General features: G+C 41.5%; 2 protein-coding genes across 28 annotated transcripts in view; one reads left to right on the top strand and one right to left on the bottom strand.

Moving 5' to 3' along the window:
• Positions 1-24,183, bottom strand: part of LOC142160072 (uncharacterized) — a 1,559,230-nt gene that overhangs the window by 373,672 nt on the left and 1,161,375 nt on the right. The window lies entirely within an intron of this gene.
• LOC142160103 (uncharacterized) overlaps positions 1-24,183 on the top strand; it is a 212,450-nt gene that overhangs the window by 141,500 nt on the left and 46,767 nt on the right. For 3 of the 6 annotated variants that reach the window (XM_075215054.1, XM_075215055.1, XM_075215051.1), the window contains one exon: positions 15,338-15,435. In XM_075215054.1, coding sequence (XP_075071155.1) covers positions 15,338-15,435 — 98 coding nt within the window. Of the gene's footprint in view, positions 1-6,118; positions 6,183-14,836; positions 15,029-15,146; positions 15,226-15,337; positions 15,436-21,692; positions 21,791-21,948; positions 22,061-24,183 lie in introns of those variants that run through there. The other 3 variants (XM_075215056.1, XM_075215052.1, XM_075215053.1) reach the window with 3 other exon arrangements.

Here is a 24,183-nt window from a genome sequence, read left to right as displayed (position 1 = left end):
GAGGTACAATAACACTAGGCCCCCTAGTCGGAAGCTTTGACAATACTCCTTAGACAGATCTTTGCTGTGCCTAAATATATCTCATGCAAAGCGTCTGGAGAATTGGGAGGCTGACCTATCAGATCAGACAATGGCTCACCACACTAATTTTGGAGGGAGACTTACAAGGTCACCAATAGGCAGGAATGTTGATGGACACCACAAATTAGGGCGTGTAACTAAACATAAGAATGTATCCATTGGAAAGGTCTCTATAGGTAATTGTAAGAATGTCATCCATGCTGACACGTGTCTTGAACAAATGGAGACACTAGGCATGGGTAGTTTTGTCAAAACCTTATGTGATATAATTAATGGGCATACTGTTCCTTATGTTCTCCCTGATGATGTATACTTTGTTTGTGGGAGGAAAGCTTATTCCTGGGTGACTCCGAGTTCCAAGGGCTTGTGTTTCTTAGCTAAACTGGTTCCTGAAATCATGACTATTACTCATGAGGAAATGGTTGGTATTCACAAGACTACATCACCACCATACGTACACACACAGTATGAACACCGTGGCAAGAGAAATATGATTCCTGGTAAGGAACCCATAGCTATAAAATTGATTAGTGAAACTGCTGGTTTCCAAGTTATGGTTGCTCTAGATCTCACCAGGACCGCTCGGGGAACATTAAACTTTAAGTATATTCAAGACCTAGCTAAATTGATAGACAATATCACCGAGATGTATGATGACACTTTCAGATATACAGGAAAGGAGCTACAAGCGTATAAGAAGGAGTTGGTGCAATATAGACTGGTACTAAATTATCTCACCTCTATTAATTTTATGTGTCAAATGTGTTCCTACTGTGTTGAAGTGTGAAAAACAGTCTTCTGTGGGAAACGCCGAAAAACGAGACTGAAAGGGTGGCGAGAGATACCGAGATCATGGTCTGCAAAGAAGTGTTGTATAATCCTGAACTTGAAACAATGATTTTGTGATAGTTTATTACACTATCAAAGGGTGGAGCTGTCGAAGTCAGCAAATTGGATAAAGTAATTTCAATAAATATCGAGCAAACTTGGTTGTCTTTGTCTGAAAATATGCGTAGAGTACGCTACGGCGTGGAAGGGCGTATCCAGCCGCAACACGTGGCAATAATAGTTTTTACACTTTTGTATACATTCGCACAAAACACACACATTTGTAAATAGTACACATTAATTGTAGTTGCAACACATAGTTATTTATGTCAAAATATAGTAGTGTTTATGTGTAATATTATAAGTTATATGCATATTAGCAATACATATGGTACAGGTTAAATGAAATGTGCCATGTCTGATATCATATTAATTCCCTTTACATCAGCAGTTGTCCGGTTCATTCGGCGAAGAGATCACACATTGCATACTCTAGTTATTGATGTTAGGGAATAAACTTTTACTGTGATACTTACTTTAAAATGCTAATGGACTAGTTGAAACTGGAGTCTTGGCGGCAAGAACGGAACACATCCCCTGGAGAGATGACCCCCCACCTTTGGATTCTTTAGTTTGAACTAGCATATGATCTGCAATACCCTGGACCTTCCTGAAACCTGGGCCAATAGAAGCAAGCCACACCATCTGCATTGTTTTACTGTATTTCTGTCTGCATATAAGCAGGAGCTTTTCATCTAGTGTTCAGTCATCTTGACCACAGACTTCAGACCTGAATGACTGTTCACTGGATCCAGAGCGCTTGCGATAAGTAACGGCTGTACTTATTATTATTTTGCTTGAATTATTATGCTACTTTTTGAGAATAAATATTTGTGCGTTGGAAACACAAATCGAGATTCGACAATCGTTATTGGATAGCGACAAAACGTGCATAACAGCATAGAGGTGATACTGAAGACCGAAAGAGGAGATGAGAGCACCAAGGGAGGAAGTATAGAGCGAGAAGAGTAGAGGACCGAGAACAGAGCCCTGAGGGACTCCAACAGGGAGAGGGGAGGAGGAGGAGGAAGAGCCATACGTTGATACAGAGAAGGATCGGTTAGCAAGGTATGAGGTGAACCAGGCATGGACAGAACCAGAAAGGCCGAGAGAAGAGTTTGCAGCAAGAGGGGGTGATCTACGGTGTCAAAGGGCGCAGAGAGGTCAAGGAGGATGAGTAGGGAGAAGTGACCTTTGGATTTGGCTGGAGCGGAGGGAGGGAGCAATAACCGGATTGGAGAGGGTCGAGGAAGAAGTCGTCAGAGAGGTGTCTGGTGAGGCGGCTGCAGACAATCCGCTCAAGTAATTTGGAGGCAAAGGGGAGAAGAGAGATAGGGCGATAATTCGCAGGAGAGGTGGGGTCAAGATTGAGTTTCTTGAGGATAGGAGGTCTATTGTATCAGATAGATGCATCAGAAATAAGGCATATCCTTTGTAAGGTGAAAAGAGGAAAAAACAGTTTCTACCCTGGTCTCAGAAATAACGATTTCCTATCTCAGAATATATACAATATTAAAAATAAGTACATTGGCAATTATATAAATCAGTGCCCTGCGCTATTTCCCTTCAATAAATTGATACCATAAGTTATTTATGAGTTATCCAGTCACAGCCAAGGTACAGATCAAATAATACATAACATGGTCAACCAGGGCTCTTTTTATACAGTTTCTGACACACGTTAGCAGGGGCTAACCCCGCCCCCTGAGCATGAGCCGAGCTGGCACCACAGAGCCTGAGATATAGTTAAGTTTTGCCTTTAAACACATTGCCGTTTTAAATTTGCCCGGCAAAGACGCTGAATATCGGCGATTTGCTAGAATCACAGATTAATACATTTACCCCCTGATTTTTAACCTCAGGATATAATATTCTCTAAATTTGGAGATAACACAATTTAAATTTAAGAAAATTACAGATTATTATTATCATTTATTTGTTGGGCGCCACAAGGTTTCCGCAGCGCCGTACACAGTACAAACAGTAGACCAAACAGGGTGACATAGTACAGAACAATAAATACAAAGTACCAATGCTTCAGGAACTCCAGGGAGACACATGGAGTAAAGACAGAGCAGAAGAATCGGTATGGTGACAGGAGGGGAGGGGGGGCCCTGCTCATACGAGCTTACATCCTGAGGGAGGGTGAAACAAAAACAGGCATGAAAGGGAGCCGGTGAAGCAAGGGGGAGAAAAGAGAGGGAGAACGAGAAGAGTGGATGAGGGGTTAGGTGGATGGTTGGTAGCAGGGCCACCTTAACAACAGTATGGTCCCCCGGACACAGCAGTGCACCGGTGCCCCTATATATAAATTTATAAGTAAAAAAAAAAGGACTTATCTAATATATATATATATATCTTAACTTACCTTTCAATCGCGATGCGTTGAATCCTCTTCTGTACTTCGTCGCTGTGCTCCTCCATGCTGTGCTCGCAGTGAATGTCGGGCGTGATGACGTCTTCAGGCCCGACATTCACTGCGAGCGCATCACGGAAGAGAGGACCAGGGAGTGAGCCGGATCGTCACCTGACCGTAACGGTCAGGTGACCGCAAAAGGTAAGTTTCTATTTTTTTTTTCTTTACAGGATTTTTTTTACAGCAGACCTGCCAGGGCCCCATTTCCCCCTGGGCCCCCGGGCACCTGCTCATCGTGCCCAATGGGAAAGACGGCCCTGGTTGGTAGGCTTTAGATGAAAAGACTTCATTAGCATGGGATTTTCTTTCTTCCAGAAACAAGTTCCCTTCAACATGGCATATTACCTCATCAATCAATACATAAACAATATGAAAATTAAAACATTTACACTTCCAGTGCGGGGTCTTAGACCTTTCCGCCGTTGCATCCGTACATTAAATGTTTACATTTAAATTAATAACTATACAGTTTAATATATAATTTCTTAGTGCTGAGGTTTAACCCATAGAGCACAGGAACATCAGGTCTTAACCCATCATCTTGACCATGTGGGAGGTGAGGGGGACCCAGCCACAGGCAGGAAGGACACTCGGCTGGGAAACCTCACCCTAGAAACCTCCTCCCAGCCAGAAGGACACAAGATCAGCTGTGCGCCCAGCCAGGCCGAAACATACAAAGCAGAATTCTGTCTGTCACAGTGCATGTAACCAGGCAATAGTGTTACAGGGTGAAGATCCAGAGCTGTGTAACGGATGTGAATGTGCTTAATATATAAAAGTATATTAGGGTAAGATGGAGCAACACCTAAAACAAGCGGTGTCTCATGGCCAGCGCACTGTAGCCCCTGTCGGCAGCCGGAGGGATTGTATGGGTGGTTACTGAAAATCCAGAATCATAGGACGTAAATATAACTGAGCGATGATCTTCGTAGCTATGAGAATAAAATAAGAAGAAATAGTGAAGTTGTGTGGGAACATGGAGTCTGTCCCTATAATTGCATCACATGTAGAATGTGGACAGGGAGCATGTAATGTCCTCTGGGTGTAATAGAGAAGATCCATGTAGTGTCATCTCTACCCTATTATCTATATATGGCTGTGACTGGATCACTCATAAATAACTTATGGTATCAATTTATTGAAGGGAATAGCGCAGGACGCTGATTTATATAAACTGCCAATGCACTTATTTTTAATATTGTATATATTCTGAGATAGGAAATCGTTATTTCTGAGACCAAGGTTGAAACTGGTATATCCTGTTTTCACCTTACTAAAGGATATGCCTTAATTCTGATGCATATATCTGATACAATAGGCCTTTGTGGATGGAGGTCTTGTGTGTATTGGGATGTATTTAGTATGGAAGTGTCATTGGTTAGGATTTGTAAGGTTGCTAGTGGAAACCTTCAATTAGGCCTATGTGCAAGGGAGTCTGATAGCAGGACGTGCAAACAAAGTTTTGTGATGAAGTGTCAGATGTCTGCTCTGGCCAAAGGCCCAGCAGGGGGTCGTTACTTGTGTCCAGAGTGAATTTCATAGATAACCGCAAATTTTGTTAGCTTTGCAATGCATGTAAATCCATGTTTGTGTAAATAGAGTATATACTGATGCTAAAAATAGCATGTGTCTGAAATGTATAAATGTACTTGTACACTGAAATGTGTTCTTCTGATTTTCATCTGACCTAATCACACTAGTACCTTCCACCAGTGTGTGTGAGCAAATAAACATCTTGCTTGAAAACATCTTCAATATTGCTGTATTCCTGTGATCTACAGATTAGACCCTAAATTTAATCCGTTCGCCGGCTGTTCTGAGGTTTGGACCCAAGCTATTCCAGTACCACCGCCCTGCCTTCTACCCAGCAGCCCTGGTCAGTGTGATAGGCCAGGGGGTGATCCATTCATAGCAGCCCTGATCCACAGTAAGAGGTCAGGTGTACCAGTCCAGGTACACCAGCAACGAGACACTTTAGCAGCATCATTCACCCAGAAGAAGCCCGGTTCTGGATGCCAGTATAGGAGTCCAGTGGTGGCAGCTCTTGTAAGCTCCTCCTACTGCGGCAGGAGGGCACATTTGGGATAACGAAAGGGAACGGTTGCAAAATAAGCCCAGCAGGTTCCCAGCGACAACAGACAGGGTGGCATAGGTGGTCCATCCTGTCACAATGTCTTTCTCTCCAGCACAGGAAACAGAGGGGACAGGAAAGAAAGGTACACCGCCTTCTGTCCCTCTAATACACTGCTGAGGATCATGGGTAATGTAGTACCACATACATCACACACAGCCCTCTGTCCTCTAATACACTGCTGAGGATCATGGGTAATGTAGTACCACATACATCACACACAGCTCTCTGTGTCTCTAATACACTGCTGAGGATCATGGGTAATGTAGTACCACATACATCACACACAGCTCTCTGTCCTCTAATACACTGCTGAGGATCATGGGTAATGTAGTACCACATACATCACACACAGCTCTCTGTCCCTCTAATACACTGCTGAGGATCATGGGTAATGTAGTACCACATACATCACACACAGCTCTCTGTCCTCTAATACACTGCTGAGGATTATGGGTAATGTAGTGTCCCGGATCTCAGGTCTCCTTATCACACAGATCACCAGGGAGCAGGAATCTCTGTAGCGGCCATTTTGTTGTAGACAATTTGCATTGCATCGTGATACGCTCTGTGGAACGCACAGACCGGAAGTTGAGGGAGCCAAATACCGGAAGTTGTGTCTGATATCTTCCTGGTGAGAGAAGACATTGCTGTGACTGGCAGCTGGTAATAACAATGATTATATTCTCTTATTACATGTCTGTGTCTTGTTATTATATGTATATAGTGTAAGTTATAGTCATCATACGCTGTAAATCCTGTATTATATAACATACCCTCATTATACAGCCTGTTCTGGGGATGTCAGTCCTTATAGTCTAATGGTTATACCTATATCTATAGTATATACAGTGTCCTGTCCTTATATCTATAGTATATACAGTGTCCTGTCCTTATATCTATAGTATATACAGTGTCCTGTCCTTACATCTATATCTATAGTATATACAGTCTCCTGTCCTTATATCTATATCTATAGTATATACAGTGTCCTGTCCTTATATCTATAGTAAATACAGTGTCCTGTCCTTACATCTATATCTATAATATATACAGTGTCCTGTCCCTACATCTATATCTATAGTATATACAGTGTCCTGTCCTTATATCTATAGTAAATACAGTGTCCTGTCCTTACATCTATATCTATAATATATACAGTGTCCTGTCCCTACATCTATATCTATAGTATATACAGTGTCCTGTCCATACATCTATATCTATAGTATATACAGTGTCCTGTCCTTATATCTATATCTGTAGTATATACAGTGTCCTGTCCTTATATCTATAGTATATACAGTGTCCTGTCCTTATATCTATAGTATATACAGTGTCCTGTCCTTACATCTATATCTATAGTATATACAGTCTCCTGTCCTTATATCTATAGTATATACAGTGTCCTGTCCTTATATCTATAGTAAATACAGTGTCCTGTCCTTACATCTATATCTATAATATATACAGTGTCCTGTCCCTACATCTATATCTATAGTATATACAGTGTCCTGTCCCTACATCTATATCTATAGTATATACAGTGTCCTGTCCCTACATCTATATCTATAGTATATACAGTGTCCTGTCCTTATATCTATATCTATAGTATATACAGTGTCCTGTCCTTATATCTATAGTATATACAGTGTCCTGTCCTTACATCTATATCTATAGTATATACAGTGTCCTGTCCTTATATCTATAGTATATACAGTGTCCTGTCCTTATATCTATATCTATAGTATATACAGTGTCCTGTCCTTACATCTATATCTATAGTATATACAGTGTCCTGTCCTTATATCTATATCTATAGTATATACAGTGTCCTGTCCCTACAACTATATCTATAGTATATACAGTGTCCTGTCCTTACATCTATATCTATAGTATATACAGTGTCCTGTCCTTATATCTATAGTATATACAGTGTCCTGTCCTTACATCTATATCTATAGTATATACAGTGTCCTGTCCTTATATCTATATCTATAGTATATACAGTGTCCTGTCCTTACATCTATATCTATAGTATATACAGTGTCCTGTCCTTATATCTATATCTATAGTATATACAGTGTCCTGTCCCTACATCTATATCTATAGTATATACAGTGTCCTGTCCTTACATCTATATCTATAGTATATACAGTGTCCTGTCCTTATATCTATATCTATAGTATATACAGTGTCCTGTCCTTATATCTATATCTATAGTATATACAGTGTCCTGTCCTTATATCTATATCTATAGTATATACAGTGTCCTGTCCTATATCTATAGTATATACAGTGTCCTGTCCTTATATCTATATCTATAGTATATACAGTGTCCTGTCCTTATATCTATAGTATATACAGTGTCCTGTCCCTACATCTATATCTATGATATATACAGTGTCCTGTCCTTACATCTATATCTATAGTATATACAGTGTCCTGTCCCTACATCTATATCTATAGTATATACAGTGTCCTGTCCCTACATCTATATCTATAGTATATACAGTGTCCTGTCCTTACATCTATATCTATAGTATATACAGTGTCCTGTCCTTATATCTATAGTATATACAGTGTCCTGTCCCTACATCTATATCTATAGTATATACAGTGTCCTGTCCTTATATCTATATCTATAGTATATACAGTGTCCTATCCCTACATCTATATCTATAGTATATACACTCCTATCCCTAGATCAATGTCTACATTATATATGTCTACTGACCCTGACGTTTTGCTGGGGACCGGTGGGGTTTGCCTTGTGACCGTTTCCTGTCTATCGTAAACACGCACCCTATTACGCTATAGGTGGCGCTCTGCTGCCACCAGTAGGCACCTTCACCGGCACCTAGAGCTGCCTCTGTCTGATAACTCTCGTTGGTGGTGTACCCCCTTGCTGAGCATTTGGGCTGGTACACCTGACCTCTTGTTTACAGATCAGGGTTGCTGTGGATGGATCCCCTCTGGCCTATCTTACTGACCAGAGCTGCAGGGTAGCAGGCAGAGCGGTGGTGCTGGAAAAGCTGGGTCCAAACCCCAGAAACAACCAGGAACGAATTCAATTTTGTGTCTAATCAGTAGGTCACAGGATTTTCAGCATGGAAGATATTTTCAAGCAGGTGTTTAAAGCAAGTGATGTATATTTGCAGTCACACTGATTGGAGGTACCAGTGCTATGATCAGATGAAATCAGAAGAACAACTTTTAATACAAAACAGTGCTGTATTTATACACATTTGAGCGCAGCTTCACTGGATAAGCCGCCCCCTTGAGGTCTGAGTTATTTTTAGAATCAGGATGCAATTTGTTTATCCAAACATGGATTTACATGCAAATTAAAGCTACCAATATTTACACTTATCTGTGATACCCTATGACTTGCTGTGATTACCTGCATTACATGCCGTTTACAATGTTCAGAAAGGTTTGAACACTCTGGACAAAAGGCCACACAGTAACGACCCCCTGCTGGGTCTTTGGCCAGAGCAGGCATTTGACACTACATCAAAAAACATAGTTAGCATTTCCTGCTATCAGACTCCCTCCCCACATAGGCCTCATTGGAGATTTCCTCTAGCAACCTTACAAACCTAAACAATGACACTTCTATACCAAACACATCCCAAAGTAGCAGGATAAGTGCATTTCAAATTATACATTATACTTCTGATTGAAATCCATTTCTACAATAAATTATTTCCACATGATCCAGCCACAAATAAGTTATTTATCGGTGATCCAGTCATACCGATCCATTCTATAACAAAGTAATGGGGGATCTGCGCTTTCCTAAAGAAAAGGATAGTATGGCAGCCAAGGGGAGAGAAACAGGAGATGGTCTAAGTCTCCTATAATGAAAGTGATATAATTTTATCCCCAGCGCAAAAAGAGGAAAGAAAGGGGGAAATAGGTGAAAAGAAATATAGGCTAAGCTGTTTTATGTAACAATATTGTGTATTGGTAAATAATCACAGAGTAAAATATAAATCACATCAATATATAGCAAGTGGCTATTAAAACAATTTCAATAAACACACGATGTCGCATAGATATATGTTCTAAAGCTAGAACAAAAATAACTCAATGCCAAAAAACTCCTGTACCTGGCATGTAGAGATCTTGTGCCAATCAAAATAGATAAACAAAGGTAAAATCCACAATGAAAATCCGTACTCAAGACTGGGAAGGGTAGGTAGTGCACTTACCTTCCTCCCCAGATGATCCAGCCGAATCTCCTGCTCTCCAATCAACTGAGTGAATCAAAGTCCCGCTCACTGCCGTTCTCTGCCTGTCACAAGTTTTCCGTCAGGATACTGCTGCTGCAGGGTCAGCCGAATCTGGCTGACAGTGATCTATAGAGACTGCCAACGTGAAACTTTCTCAGATTTTACTCTGTGATTATTTACCAATACACAATATTGTTATATAAAACAGCTTAGCCTATATTTCTTTTCACCTATTTCCCCCTTTCTTTCCTTATTTTGCGCTGGGGATAAAATTATACCGATCCATTCAAATTTTGACGGCCCCGGTCTTGTCACAATGCACTCCCTCCATGCACCTCTGCATTCAAGACTATTTCTTATGGAAGATTCCAGTGCAGACGGTTTCGGTGGGATCTTCTAACAAAGTGGTCAGTGTCTTACCTCAGATTGGACTCCCAGCCTGTCCGACTATCTCAGGAGTCCCGTTGTCCCTTGACTGGTGGAGGGTTCGGGACCATTTTGTAGTAGGCAGGTCGTTTGCTCCCGAGTTCCGGATAATTGTCACAACGGACGCCAGTCTTCAGGGCTGGGGGCGGTATCCCTTCATCTTCGCCTCCAGGGCCTTTGGTCAGAAACAGAAGCTTCCCTTCCAATGAACATACTAGAGCTGAAAGCCATGATAATGGCGCTGAAGGGAGCTCATGCTCTTCTTCAGGAATTCCCAGTTCTCCTCCAGTCCGACAATGCCATAGCAGTGGCATACGTTAACAAGCAGGAGGGGACCAAGAGTGCCAGGGCAATGTAGGTGGCAACTGAGATCCTGGAATGGGCGGAACTATTTGTTCCCTTGCTTTCGGCAGTATTTACCCCAGGTGTGCTAAACTGGAAGTCGACACACAGTAATGTCAGGAGAATGGTCTTTCCATCTGGAGGTCTTCCAGATGCCTGCTCGCAGGTGGGGTCTTGCAGATCTGGACCTCATGACATCGAGACACAGCCGTCAGGTTCCCAGGATCTGCTCAAGGGCCAGGGATCTGCTGGAGGTGGACGTAGATGTCATGACAATGCGCTGGGAATTATTTCCCCCAAACTCAGTTCTTCCACGCGTTCTCAGGCGGGTTAGGCAGGAAGGTCTGCCAGTACTAGTAGTGGCACCCAAATGGCCGCACAGGGTCTGGTTCGCAGACATTCTGTCCATGGGGGTTGGTCGGGGTTTCGGTTACCTCTTTGCGACGACCTTCTCCTTTAAGGAACTTTTTGACATCAGGACCTGCCTCGGATGGCTTTAATGGTATGGCTGTTGTATAAGATATTCTCTTTTCTTCTCTTTAAATAATAAATGAGATGAGCAGGTTTCCAAAATATAATATTTCTATTTATTATTAAAATGATATTATGCATAGATACAGCCATACTGGACGAAGCAGACATACGCCTAGGGTCTCAAATGCCAATTGACACTCTATATTTGATTAAGTAATTATTTTATAAATAATGTTACTCCTTATTTTAAAACACACCTTCCCAGCTTACATCACTGCTGGCACTCTAAGAGCTAGATTTACTAAACTGCGGGTTTGGAAAAGTGGAGATGTTGCCTATAGCAACCAATCAGATTCTAGCTGTCATTTTGTAGAATGCACTACATAAATGACATCCAGAATTTGATTGGTTGCTATAGACAACATCTCCACTTGTCCAAACCCACAGTTTAGTAAATATATCCTTAAGTCTCCATCATTAAAGTGACATGTTCTTTCGGAAGGGTCTTCTTGACCTTATTAGGAGCCAATATTTCTTTGGCCTTATTCGGTGATTGTGAAATAATGGAAATTTACTAAAAACATGTCTCTGGTTATTTTTTTCTCTGTTCATATTGTGCAATGTGTTTTTCCGTTCTCTTAAAAGCGCAAACACATACAATTCAAGTTCATTGGTTCATTCTATTAAACTAATTGGTCATATAGGGTTTTTTGTTAATTATTACTTTGACACTGTTGAAGACAGCCTCTGGAGGTCAATAGGATTCTCTTACAGGGTGGTGAACACTCTTTTGCAGGCTAACAAACCAGTTTCTGCTCATATTTACCACAGGATGGTGGCAAACCTACATACAGTGGTGTGAAGTAGAGACCGCCATACTGCGACTTTTAATCTACCTTGTCTTAAGGCTTTTCTACAGAATGGTCTTGAAATAGACCTCTGTTTGGGTTCCTTAAAGGTTCAGGTGTCGGCCTTATCAGTCTATTTTCAGTTGCAATTGGCGGACATGCCAGACATAAGGACTTTCCTACAGGGGGTGTTGCACGTTCAGCCTCCCTATGTACCACCCACTGCTCCATGGGATCTTAATTTGGTACTTTCAGTGCTTAAGTCTCCTCCTTTTGAGCCTTTACAGTCAACAGACCTTAAGTTCTTGACGTGGAAGGTCGTTTTTCTGTTTGCAATTGCCTCAGCCCGTAGAGTGTTGGAACTTGGGGCTCTTTCATGCAGAGAATCATACCTTATTTTCCATGATGATAGGGCGGTCCTCCGCACTGTTCCGTCCTTTCAACCCAAGGTAGTATCGGGGTTTCACTTAAAACAGGAAATTGTAATCCCAGTTTTTCAAGAGCCTACTACACCTTCTGGAGATAACCAGACTGAGATTTTGAATGTGATCAGGGCATTACGCATATATGTTCATCGGACCGCACGCATTAGACGTTCTAATTCTCTTTTTGTATTTTATGAACCCCATGAGCGGGGATGGCCTGCTTCCAATTGTTGATATAAGATGTCTTATATCAACAATTAAGTATGCTTACATCAGTGGGAACCGATCTGTGCCCAGTCACATTACTGCCCATTCCACCCGTTCAGTGGGTGCTTCTTGGGCCGCATGGAATGGGGTCTCGGCAGAACAGCTATGCCGATCAGCCACCTGGTCTTCGGTGCACATTTTTACTAAATTCTACCAGTTCAATGTTTTTTGCGACTTCTGACGCTAGCTTTGGCCATAGTGTTTTACAGGCTGGGCAGTCAAAAACGGTCCCTCCCTTGGGGGGCTGCTTTTGTAAGTCCCCATAGCAGCAGGGTCCAGCAGAAGGATGAAAGAGAAAATGGGATTTTTTATACTCGTGATAAATCCTTTACTCTGATTCCATCTGGGGGACACTGCGTTCCCTCCATTCTGCTCTTCTGCTGTTTGGTCTTTGGGGGTGGGTTGCAGAGGGGAGGGGTCTGTCAGCAGATTACAAGTAGCAAGTTAACTAGTTAAGTGCCAACTCCCACACTCCCCAACTACAACCCCATGGTAGCAGTGTCCCCCAAAGGCAATCAGAGAAAATAATTTATCGTAAGTATAAAAAATCCCATTTTCAATTGCTAGTACATGAAACACTTCCATCGATGCAGTCTCTTATAATAAATGAACAGCATTCTGAAAAATAGTATAAACCACTGATGGGAAAAGGATTAATTATTAATACTCACAAATGGACCATCCCTATACATATTATCTATCTTTTCTCAATGAAATACCACTATAGAGAATTCATGCAGCCAATTTCTTAATTTGGATTGTGACAGGATGGATCTCCTATGCCACCCTGTCTGTGTGTTGCTGGGGACTGGCTGGGCTTGCCTTGCCACTGTCCCCAAATGCGCCCTCTGACCGCAGTAGGAGGGGCTTTTGCTGCTGCTACCACTGGACTCCTTTGCGGCGTCCAGAAGGGTTTACTCTCGCCGCTATTGTACGCCCTCGCTTGGCAACTGGAATGGTACCACTGACCTCTTGCCTTCAGATCAGGGTTGCTGTGAATGGTACCCCTGGTCTATCACACTGGTCAGAGCTGCAGGTAGCGGGTGGAGCGTTGGTACTGGATGCTGGGTCCCAACCTCAAAACAGTCGGATAACGGATTAGATTGGTCTAATATGTAGGTCACGGGAATTACAGCAGGTAAGTAGATGTCAGAGCAGGTTCCTTAAGCAGTGATGTTTATTAGCTCAAGTATCCTAATAAGGACAGTTACACAAGACCAGCACTAGCGATCTTTCCAGAGTGTACAGTTGGAACAATACATTACCTGGTCAAACAGGACAATTTTTTTACACATTCTCACACAACCTTAGCAGGGGGTAACACTGCCCCCTGATCATAGATGACTCCGCAAAGACTGATAAATCACATTCAATAGTTACTATTAGGATGTAATATATCTTTTAACAGTGGAGCTAACGTTATTAACAAAGTTTACATCAATCTCTTGATTGCCTAAAACTGGGTGTTAAGTCTCCTGTATTACAAGCATTCTGAGTCTAAATTGTTCAGACAGGTTCCTGTTTCTCTAACAAGACGTGACAACAGGTAACGACCTTCTGCTGGGCCTTCAAGTGTTGGTTACTCACAAATGAAAAATATCTAATTAGCCTGATTGGGGTTTTCTCTAGCAATGTTACAAAACCAAATCATGACATACTGTCTCAGAAGTTACAAATCAATACCTCAGCAATGAATGTGTTTCCTATACAGAAATACAATATAATAAAATTAGTACATATGCAATGATATACATTAGCACACTGCGCTGATAATTTAAATATATTTATACAATAAGTTATAAGTGATCCAGCCACATGGATAAATTAGTATCCGCAGAAAAGTATTTAGATTCTCTGTGTCTCTCCCGAGAGAATAACGTTATGGACCATCTTAAATGTGCAAAGTAGACAAGTGCAGCTTATTTTTAAAATATTACCCCTTTCATATAACTGTTTCCTATATACACTGTCTATTAGAGTGTTATAGCTCTTACCTCTCCTACCATCTTCTGAGTCCTTTGTCTAAAGCCAACCCCCATTGCCACATTATCTTTCTGTTTGGCACTACTCTGTCCAAAGCAGATCATTCATCCGTGGCGAGCGGCCGTAGACAGTGGGACCACTGAAGATGGTAAGAGTTGCAAAAGAGGTGGAATATACACTCCACTTTCCTGTATATTGGAAACCGTTACATATAGTACGGGGGTTGTGTCTGGTAATAGACTGTTGTACAAATAACCTCTAAAATCTTTTTGGGTGGATTTTTAATTTACATTTTTATTGATATCTACCTAAATACACAGGATTACACAGTAGTGAAGAAGACATCCGGTTAGTGTCAGACACCCAGCAGCCATCCCTGTGTGTCTGGAGGATTGAGCAGGACCCAGAGCCCCATCACGGTGCCTCCACCTCACTCACTGATACATGACAGAGACAATGACCAGAAGATACTGGAACTGACCAACAAGATCATTCAGCTGCTGACTGGAGAGGTGACTGCTGGGAATGGGACATTATACAGTAACACCAGGGGAAGTGTCTGGGTGATGACCATTGTGTGTGTCAGGGTCCTATAAGGTGGATGATGTCACTGTCTATTTCTCCATACAGGAGTAAGAGTATTTAGAAGGACACAAGGGTCTGTACAAGGACGTGATGATGGAGAATCACCAGCCCCTCACATCACCGGGTAAGAGGAGAGATTGATATAAAGGAGAGAGTAATTTTGATGACCACCTAGATACACATCATCTGATAATCACCTATAAACAATGTATTCAGTCACTGTGTGTCTCCTACAGATGGATCCAGTAACAGAAATACCCCAGAGAGATGTCCCCGTCCTCTTTATTCACAGGATCGTACAGAGGAAAATCACAGTATCCCACAAGAGTATCAGGTAAATACCAAATACCAAAGTGACGTTTCACTATATAATGCACTGATATACTTCTGTTTATTCTCAATTAATGAAATCAGACATAATTATTGTGTAATTTTATTGCTTTGTGGTTTATTTAGGATGAAGATCTGACTAATATTAAGGTAGAAGATATAGAGGGAGAAGAAGAGACGTATGTGAGGGGTGATCAGCAGTGTAAGGAGGAAGAAATCCCTACAGATATCAGCACAGGTCAGTAATAAACACTTATTACAGAAAATAGTCACATATTCTCCTTATTCAGTCACTAAAACAATCTCTTATTCTACATCCTCCTCTGTCAGTACAAACTAATGAGTAATTGTATCTGCCCAGTGGGGGAGTCAGGAGCCATCAGCCCCTATTAGACTCCTGCTCTCCTCCTCACATCATATCATTGTGCTACCAGCCAAGAGATTCTCATACATCAGTTCTTAGTGATTCCATCACTGATCAGTGGGATAAGACCGTGTGTGACATTACCCATGATCATTCCTGTTCAGTAACATTGATAGTATTTGTATATGTGGTATCTGTAGTGATTACATTCTCTTTTATTTGAGGCAAACTATATACTAGCACCACAGCTACCTGTGTTATGACATGTAAAATTATGCACGTTATGGATGTGTGATATGATGTGAGGCTCTAAGTTCACAGGTTGTTTGAGTTAATACCTCCATCATGACACTACAGCATGTGTAATATACCCAGGATGTGGTCAGTTGAGGACCATATTCGAAAATATACTAGAAGAGAATGCCATTGAAAGTGTTATCTTCAAGGAGTGTATTACATCACAGACCTGCAGACTGGAGACAAGTCCTCTGAAGATTTCATTGAATTATTCATTTCTAAGTTAATTCAACTATACACCCATACTTTTATTGTTGTCCTGCAATCGTCATATCTGACGAGCCTTATGGATGATATAGATATTGGCAAAATCATTGTGATATTCATTCTACAAGATGAGGTGCGAGATTTTCACTGAAATAATGCCCAAGCCACAATTCACCCATTTGCCATTTATTACAGAGGGAAATTATCATGTACAAACTTAGTTGTCACTTCAGATTGTCTGCAGCACAATACACTAGATGTATATACATTCCAAAAACATCTCATTCAATTTCTAAAACAACGTATCATCATCAACAGATTCCGTAGCCCTTTACAATTGGGAACAAACATTAATAAAACAATACTGGGTAATACATACAGACAGAGAGGTAAGAGAACCCTGCTCGCAAGCTTACAATCTATGGGACAATGTTTTGATACACAAGGGTAAGTGCTACATCATATTGAATATTTGTTCAGCTAGAATGCAAAGGTTGCAAAGCATCTAGTGGGCTGTATGCTCAGTCACACAACTATGTTGGTCAGAGGGTTGTTGTCTTGTGTTAGTTGTGTAGAGGGTGGTAATAGGGTAACCGAGGGAGATTAAGATGGTGGTTGAGGAATATCATAAGCAGCCTGAAGAGGTGGGTTTTCAGAGAATGCTTGAAGGTTTGAAGACTAGAGGAAAGTCTTACTGTGCGAGGGAGGGAATTCCACAAAGTGGGTGCAGCCCGAAAAAAGTCCTGTAACCAGGAATAGGATGAAGCGATGGGAGTGGATGAGAGACGCAGAGCGCAGGTGTTTAGTTGGGAGATATTTTGAGACAAGTGAGGAGATGTAAGTCGGTGCAATTCTGTTGATGGCCTTGTATGTTAGTAGAAGAATTTTATATTAGATTCTTTGAAAAACAGTCAACCAATGTAAAGACTGACAAAGTGACTCAGCAGTGGAAGAACGATTTGCAAGGAAAATCAATTTAGCCGCTGTGTGCAAAATAGATTGTAGGGGCTCAAATCTGATTTTGGGAAGACCAGTGCGCATACAAAATGTAAGTAAGATATATTATTTCTCAGATGAGTGTGCAGCCCAATACAAAAACACAAAAATATGTCAAACTTGGTACATCCTCAAGTTGATTTTGGGATTCCAGCTGAGTGACACTTTGCCACATCTCATGGGAAGAATCCATGTGATGGACTTGGCAGAACTGTTAAGAGGCAGCTAAGACGAGTTTACAACATCTTTATACAGAACAAATTATAACTCCAAGACAACCATTTGACTGGGTAGAGGACAATATCAAGAATATGAACTCTGTATATGTGTGTGTCAAAAAGGAATAATAGCAAATGAAATGCTGCTACACAACCGACATAAGGAAGCATGATGAGCACCTGGAACTCAAACATTTCATACCAGGAACACAGAATAGCTAAATAATAAAGAGGTAACAAATACTCCGTATGAAACATTGCCTTTGGAAAAATTAAAGGTTTTGTGACTTGTGTCTATACTGATGCTTTGTGGTTAGGTTGTGTCATGAATATGAATGCAACATCACACACGGTTTTCATCAGTTTTCTACACCCCAGTGGTCCATCACCATCATATGTGTACCCTCATCAGCCAGACATCTTCAACATTCCAAGAGAACTAGTTCTCACTAAGGTTAATCCTCGGACTGCAACTGGACCTACTCACGACCTGCTGTGGACACCCAAACCACAGAAAGAGCATTGCTGAGGACTTGTAAGTATTCCTCAGCATTGTACATCATTCTATGGTACAGAAATCTCGTAATCACGTTAAGGTATTTCATGGATTGTGATATGTATGATTTTCAGATTTTTTTTACTCCTGTTCCCATAGGCTTCCCAAAATGAAACTTCTACCAAAGAGATATTGTACTTAGCTGCATAGCATACTGTATGTACAAAAAGGTAAACATACACTTTTTTAGATATTCAAAGTCAAAGGTCACATTATGTGACCTTGAAATGTAGGAATCAATATATATAAATATAAAACTAAGGTCTCTTAGCTTCAAAACAAGACCAACATGAAAGTTTTACCACAATTAGAAGCAAAGTTATGATTCGTTTAATTTGACCTTCCAAGCATAAATTTTACATTTTTTTTGTCATGTTTGCAACCCTGTTGCATGAACGTTATGTATCATTTGAGGGCTAAAAGTTTACGTATGAAAGTTACTTTATGTCGTCTGCCATCTTACCAAATTTAATGAAATTCTGAGATGGTCAGGTTGGAAGCTCTGATGATTTGGGCATGGAATGACCCAGATTTTTCTGATCCTTTGCAAAGCTAGTAAAGGAAAACAACATCTTACTGCCCAGACAAACCATCCTGCTGAAGAGGATATTGGGGAATTCTTCAGAAGCTCCAGGGAGAGGAGGCTTCTGTTCTGCAGGCCTAGCTTGAAACTCCTCAAGTGTAATTTGTAGGCTATATTATTCCTTCAGCTGGCTTTTCCATGTATGTTAAGAAACTTCAAGCCATTTTAGAGTGGGCCCTTCCAACGATCCTAAGAGCAGTACAATGTTACTGAGATTTGCCAACTACTATAGGAGATTTATTCCATCCTTCTTCTGCTTCCTGGGATTTGCCAACTATTATTGGAGGTTCATTCCATCCTTCTCCTCATTTGTGGCTCCTATCACAGCATTAACCAAAAAGAAATTCTCTTCAGCAGAGCACAATTGCAATGTTGGAAATAGGGAGTTGCTGGCAATCAGGTGTGTACTGGAAGAGGGGAAGAGGGAGTTGCTGGCGATCAGGTGGGTACTGGAAGAGGGGAAGAGGGAGTTGCTAGCGATCAGGTGGGTACTGGAAGAGGGGAAGAGGAAGTTGCTGGCGATCAGGTGGGTACTGGAAGAGGGGAAGAGGGAGTTGCTGGCGATCAGGTGGGTACTGGAAGAGGGGAAGAGGGAGTTGCTGGCGATCAGGTGGGTACTGGAAGAGGGGCGACACTGGTTGGAAGGGACGAAACATACTGTCACAATTCTTACTGATCACAAAAACCTTGAAGACATCAGCTCAGAGAAACGACTTACTCCTAGACAAGCAAGGTGGACTTTATTCTTCACCAAACCTGATTCCGTAAATAGATACTGCCCTGGCTCCAAAAATGTAAAGACTGATACCCATGGGCATGTTACAGACAACACACCAGTTCTTCCATCATCCCTGTTCTTGCAGCTCTGAGACCAACTCTGTCACCGCAAAATCAATGCTTTGCTCCGTCTGGTAAACTACCATCTTCCAAAGGCTTCACTTTCATCTGGGTTGTGGTAGAAAGTTTCAACAAGATGGCTCAATTCATACCACTCACCCAATTACCTTGAGTACAGATATTGGCCTCTCTTCTTTTCCGGCATTTTATAAAACTATGTTTCCGACGGAGGGGTGAAACTAATGGACCGACTGAGAGGGTAAATCAGACCCTGGAACAATTTTTGAGATGTTATAATTGACAACTCCAGGATGATTGGTCAGGACATCTACAGTGGGCGGAGTTTTCCTACAATATTTCTCATTATGCCACAAAGGTTTCAACATTCTACTGCATCTATGGTCTTCACCAAAAAGGACCATTCGTTTTTGGGTTCTTCTGATTCTTCAGAAATGTTTGACACTGCTAAGACTCAAGACATTTTGGAGAGAGGTTTGCAAAGATATATATCATGCTTCAGTTCAAGCAAAAGCATTTTATAGTTTACAGCGTAAACTTTTTCAATTTCGTGTTGGAGATAATATCTGGTGGTCTAAATGGAATATTCGGATTCATCATAAGACTACTAAGCTGGGTTCCAGACTTATTGGCCCTTGTAGGATCATTGGGAAGATGAATTTCATTACCGCAAAGCTAGCTTTTCCTAGGGCCTTGAAAATTCCCAAGTCTTCATTGCTCATTACTGAATCCTGTTTATAGATTCGTTAAAAGAAATACTTCATTCAAGTTTCCACCTAATGTTCTGGTGGATAGTACTCCTGAATTTACTGTTTGGAAGACTGTAGATTCTAGGAAGGTTCAAAGTTTGGGTCAGTACCTTGTTCACTGGAAAGTATACAGACCTAAAGAAATAACATGGGTTCCTCCTCAAGATCTTCAAACTGATAGGATAAATTGTGAATTCCACCAAAAGTTTTCAGAAAAGCCTCGTTAGGGGTCCCTTAACCCTTACTCAAGGACAGGGGGGGTTGTACTGTTAGGGTATTGGAACAGCCTCTTTAACTGTGGTGTGCTTCTCTCCTCACCTGATTGGATCTTTGGAGTATAAAAGTTCCTCCTGTTTTATGCAGTTTTGGCAGTGATAGAGTTTCACTCTTGACTCTGGACTCCTGTACAGTCTCCTCTCTGGGATTCTTCAATTTTCTGATTTCAGCTTCAACTCTGGATCTACAACCCTGACTAATGGCATGCAAAGACTTCTGACTCTGTACCCTGACAAACAGCATTCTAACTCCAACTCCAGCCTCATGCTTACTGTGACCCCTCTCTGTGAATACAGCATTTAGAACATTGCACAGACTATTAAACATTGGTCAGTTGGCTTGGAAGGAAATCTTTCAGCATTACTCTGCCTGCTGATTACGGCACTGAGGAGCAAAACAGAAGTGGAAGTTGCTCAATCAATGTATAGGCTCATAGCAGGTGCTTGAAGGGTGGGGTTCCTGAAAGGAACAAACACAGAGCAAAATGCCCCAGCACACTGCTATAGCCAGCAAAGGAGCTGCCATATCTACTTGTACATAAAAATGCAAAAGTCTCATTTGCACATATTTGCAAATGTGTGTTAAGCCATCGTCACTCCACTGCGCTTTTGCTAATGGTGTGGTCCTAATACTAAACAGTGAGAGTCCCATACGGCACTGAGAAGCTCTGGATGTGTCTCGGTTGCGCTTGGACTTTTGCTGCCTCCAAGTTGTTCAGGAAGGTTGGATATTCTTCATTATTAAGATTGCATCTTGTCAGTACTGTATCTGCTTCTACAAGTCTGTGCCTTAATTATTTTATGTGAAGTACCGCAGACTGCCACTGTCTCTGGAGATCATGCAGCTGTCAGAGACTGGCATTACTAGAGACTTTGTTCTATGTTTACAATTCAGTAGCAAGCTGTGTATTCACTGTATGTGATCATCAGTTTCTGTGGATGTTTACGTTATATTCAAACAAACTATCTTATGAACCTCTACTGTCTCTTTGTCATTGAATTACCTAACAATTCAAGACTGAAACATATAAGAGATGCCTCCTTATATACATTAAGTAAATGCAGCATAGGGGACATTACTGCTTTCCTTGTTTAGCTATGGCTTGCTCATCTGATAGTCACATATAAACAATGTATTCAGTCACTGTGTGTCTCCTACAGATGGATCCAGTAACAGAAATACCCCAGAGAGATGTCCTCGTCCTCTTTATTCACAGGATCGTACAGAGGAAAATCACAGTATCCCACAGGAGTATCAGGTAGATGGAAATTAGGGTCTCGACAAATACAATAATACCAAAGTAACCTCTCACTATATGATCTGTAGAGAAGCTGTGTGGGGTCTTAAACATCAATATTCTATTTTTTTTCATTTCAGTTAATAAAATCAGACATTGTTATTTTATTGGTTATTTAGGGTGAAGATCTGACTGATATTAAGGTAGAAGTTATAAAGGAAGAAGAAGAGACATATGTGAGGGGTGATCAGCAGTGTAAGGAGGAGGAATTCCCTACAGATATCAGCACAGGTCAGTAATAAACACTTATTACAGAAAAGAGTCACATATTCTCCTTGTTCAGTCACTACAACAATTTCTTATTCTACATCCTCCTCTGTCAGTACAAACTAATGCGGAAATGTATCTGCCCAGTGGGGGAGTCAGGAGCCATCAGCCCCTATTAGACTCCTGCTCTCCTCCTCACATCATATCATTGTGCTACCAGCCCAGAGATCTGACCAGTGTCCTCCCCACACTCTCTGGTGATTCTCATACATCAGGAGCCATCAGCCCCTATTAGACTCCTGCTCTCCTCCTCACATCATATCATTGTGCTACCAGCCCAGAGATCTGTCCAGTCTCCTCCCCACACTCTCTGGTGATTCTCATACATCAGGAGCCATCAGCCCCTATTAGACTCCTGCTCTCCTCCTCACATCATATCATTGTGCTACCAGCCCAGAGATCTGACCAGTCTCCTCCTCACACTCTCTGGTGATTCTCATACATCAGGAGCCATCAGCCCCTATTAGTCTCCTGCTCTCCTCCTCACATCATATCATTGTGCTACCAGCCCAGAGATCTGACCAGTCTCCGCCCCACATTCTGGTGATTCTCATACATCAGGAGCCATCAGCCCCTATTAGACTCCTGCTCTCCTCCTCACATCATATCATTGTGTTACCAGCCCAGATATCTGACCAGTCTCCTCCCCACATTCTGGTGATTCTCATACATCACTACAAAGGACGTCACCATAGTGATTCAATCACTGATCAATAGCAAGAGACATTATCCATGATCCTTCCTCTGCACTAATAGTATTTGTGTGTGAGTTACTCAAAAATAATTATAGCGTCTTCATTTTATTTGAGACAAGCTATATACGAGCACTACAATTACCTATATTATTACATGTAAATTTGTGCACATTATGTGTTTATGATTTGACTTGATGCTGTGGATTCACAGGTTGTTTGTATAAATACACTTATCCGGTCATTACAGCAAATGTAACAGGATTGTTTCAGATCATGGGTAAAGCTAGTCCTGCTGCCCAGAAAAATGATTTTATTCAAGAGGATATTGGTGAGTTCTTCAGAAACTCCAAGGAACGGAGACTACTCGACGGCAGGCAGCTGGTACCAGCACACTCCTCTGCTTCAAGTTATCACTTACCAATGACCTTGGCATTATCTGCTGATAGCTCATAGGACTCTGAGAAGGACATCTGGAATTCATCTTCTTCAGTTCCTACTAGCGGTGTGCACCGGCCACTTTTAGTGTTTTTGGTTTTGGGTTCTGATTAGCTTGAGGTTTTGGGTTCTGATTTGTTTTGCCAAAACACCTGACGAAAGGTTTTGTTTCTGATTTATTTTTAAAAAAGCATAAAAAGTGCTAAAATCCAGTTTTTTGTTTTTTTTTCACTCCTACGCTATTATTAACCTCAATAACATTCAATAACAATCATTTCCACAAATTTCCAGTCTATTCTGAACACCTCACACCTCATAATATTGTTTTTAGTCCAAAAGGTTGCACTGAGGTAGCTGGATGTCTAAGCTAGGCGACACAAGTGGGCGGCACAAACACGTGGCCCATCGTAGGTGGCTGTGTAGGCTTGAATGGCCTTTTTCTGCTCCTCCATCCTCTGCAGCATAAAGAGGGTGGAGTTCAAGCGCGTCACTACCTCTTGTTTTTGTTGATGGCAGGGCATGTTCATGTTTTTTTGATGTAGCAGGAACAGTGAACGTAATTTAATATCTGATACTAATATTTCTGTACTGCAGGAACAGTGAACATAGTTTAATTACTTTAATATCTGATACAAAGCTTTCTGGACTGCGTAGTGGAGTGGCCCCGGTACCCAATTTGGTACCGGGGCCTCAATACCTCCTTCAACTAGTCTGAATTCCACTGCACAGATGGCTGCTCCTCCATCCTCTGCAGCATATAGAGGGTGGAGTTCTAGCGCGTCACTACCTCTTGTTTTTGTTGATGGCAGGCAGGGCATGTTCATGCTTTTTTGATGTAGCAGGAACAGTGAACGTAGTTTAATATCTGATACGAAGCTTTCTGGACTGCGTAGTGGAGTGGCCCCGGTACCCAATTTGGTACCGGGGCCACAATACCTCCTTCAACTAGTCTGAATT

The sequence above is a fragment of the Mixophyes fleayi genome, chromosome 6 (assembly GCF_038048845.1).
Source record: "Mixophyes fleayi isolate aMixFle1 chromosome 6, aMixFle1.hap1, whole genome shotgun sequence".
Taxonomy (NCBI): domain Eukaryota; kingdom Metazoa; phylum Chordata; class Amphibia; order Anura; family Limnodynastidae; genus Mixophyes; species Mixophyes fleayi.
The sequence above is the reverse complement of the archived record's forward strand: the minus strand, read 5'-3'. Positions and strand labels throughout refer to the sequence as shown.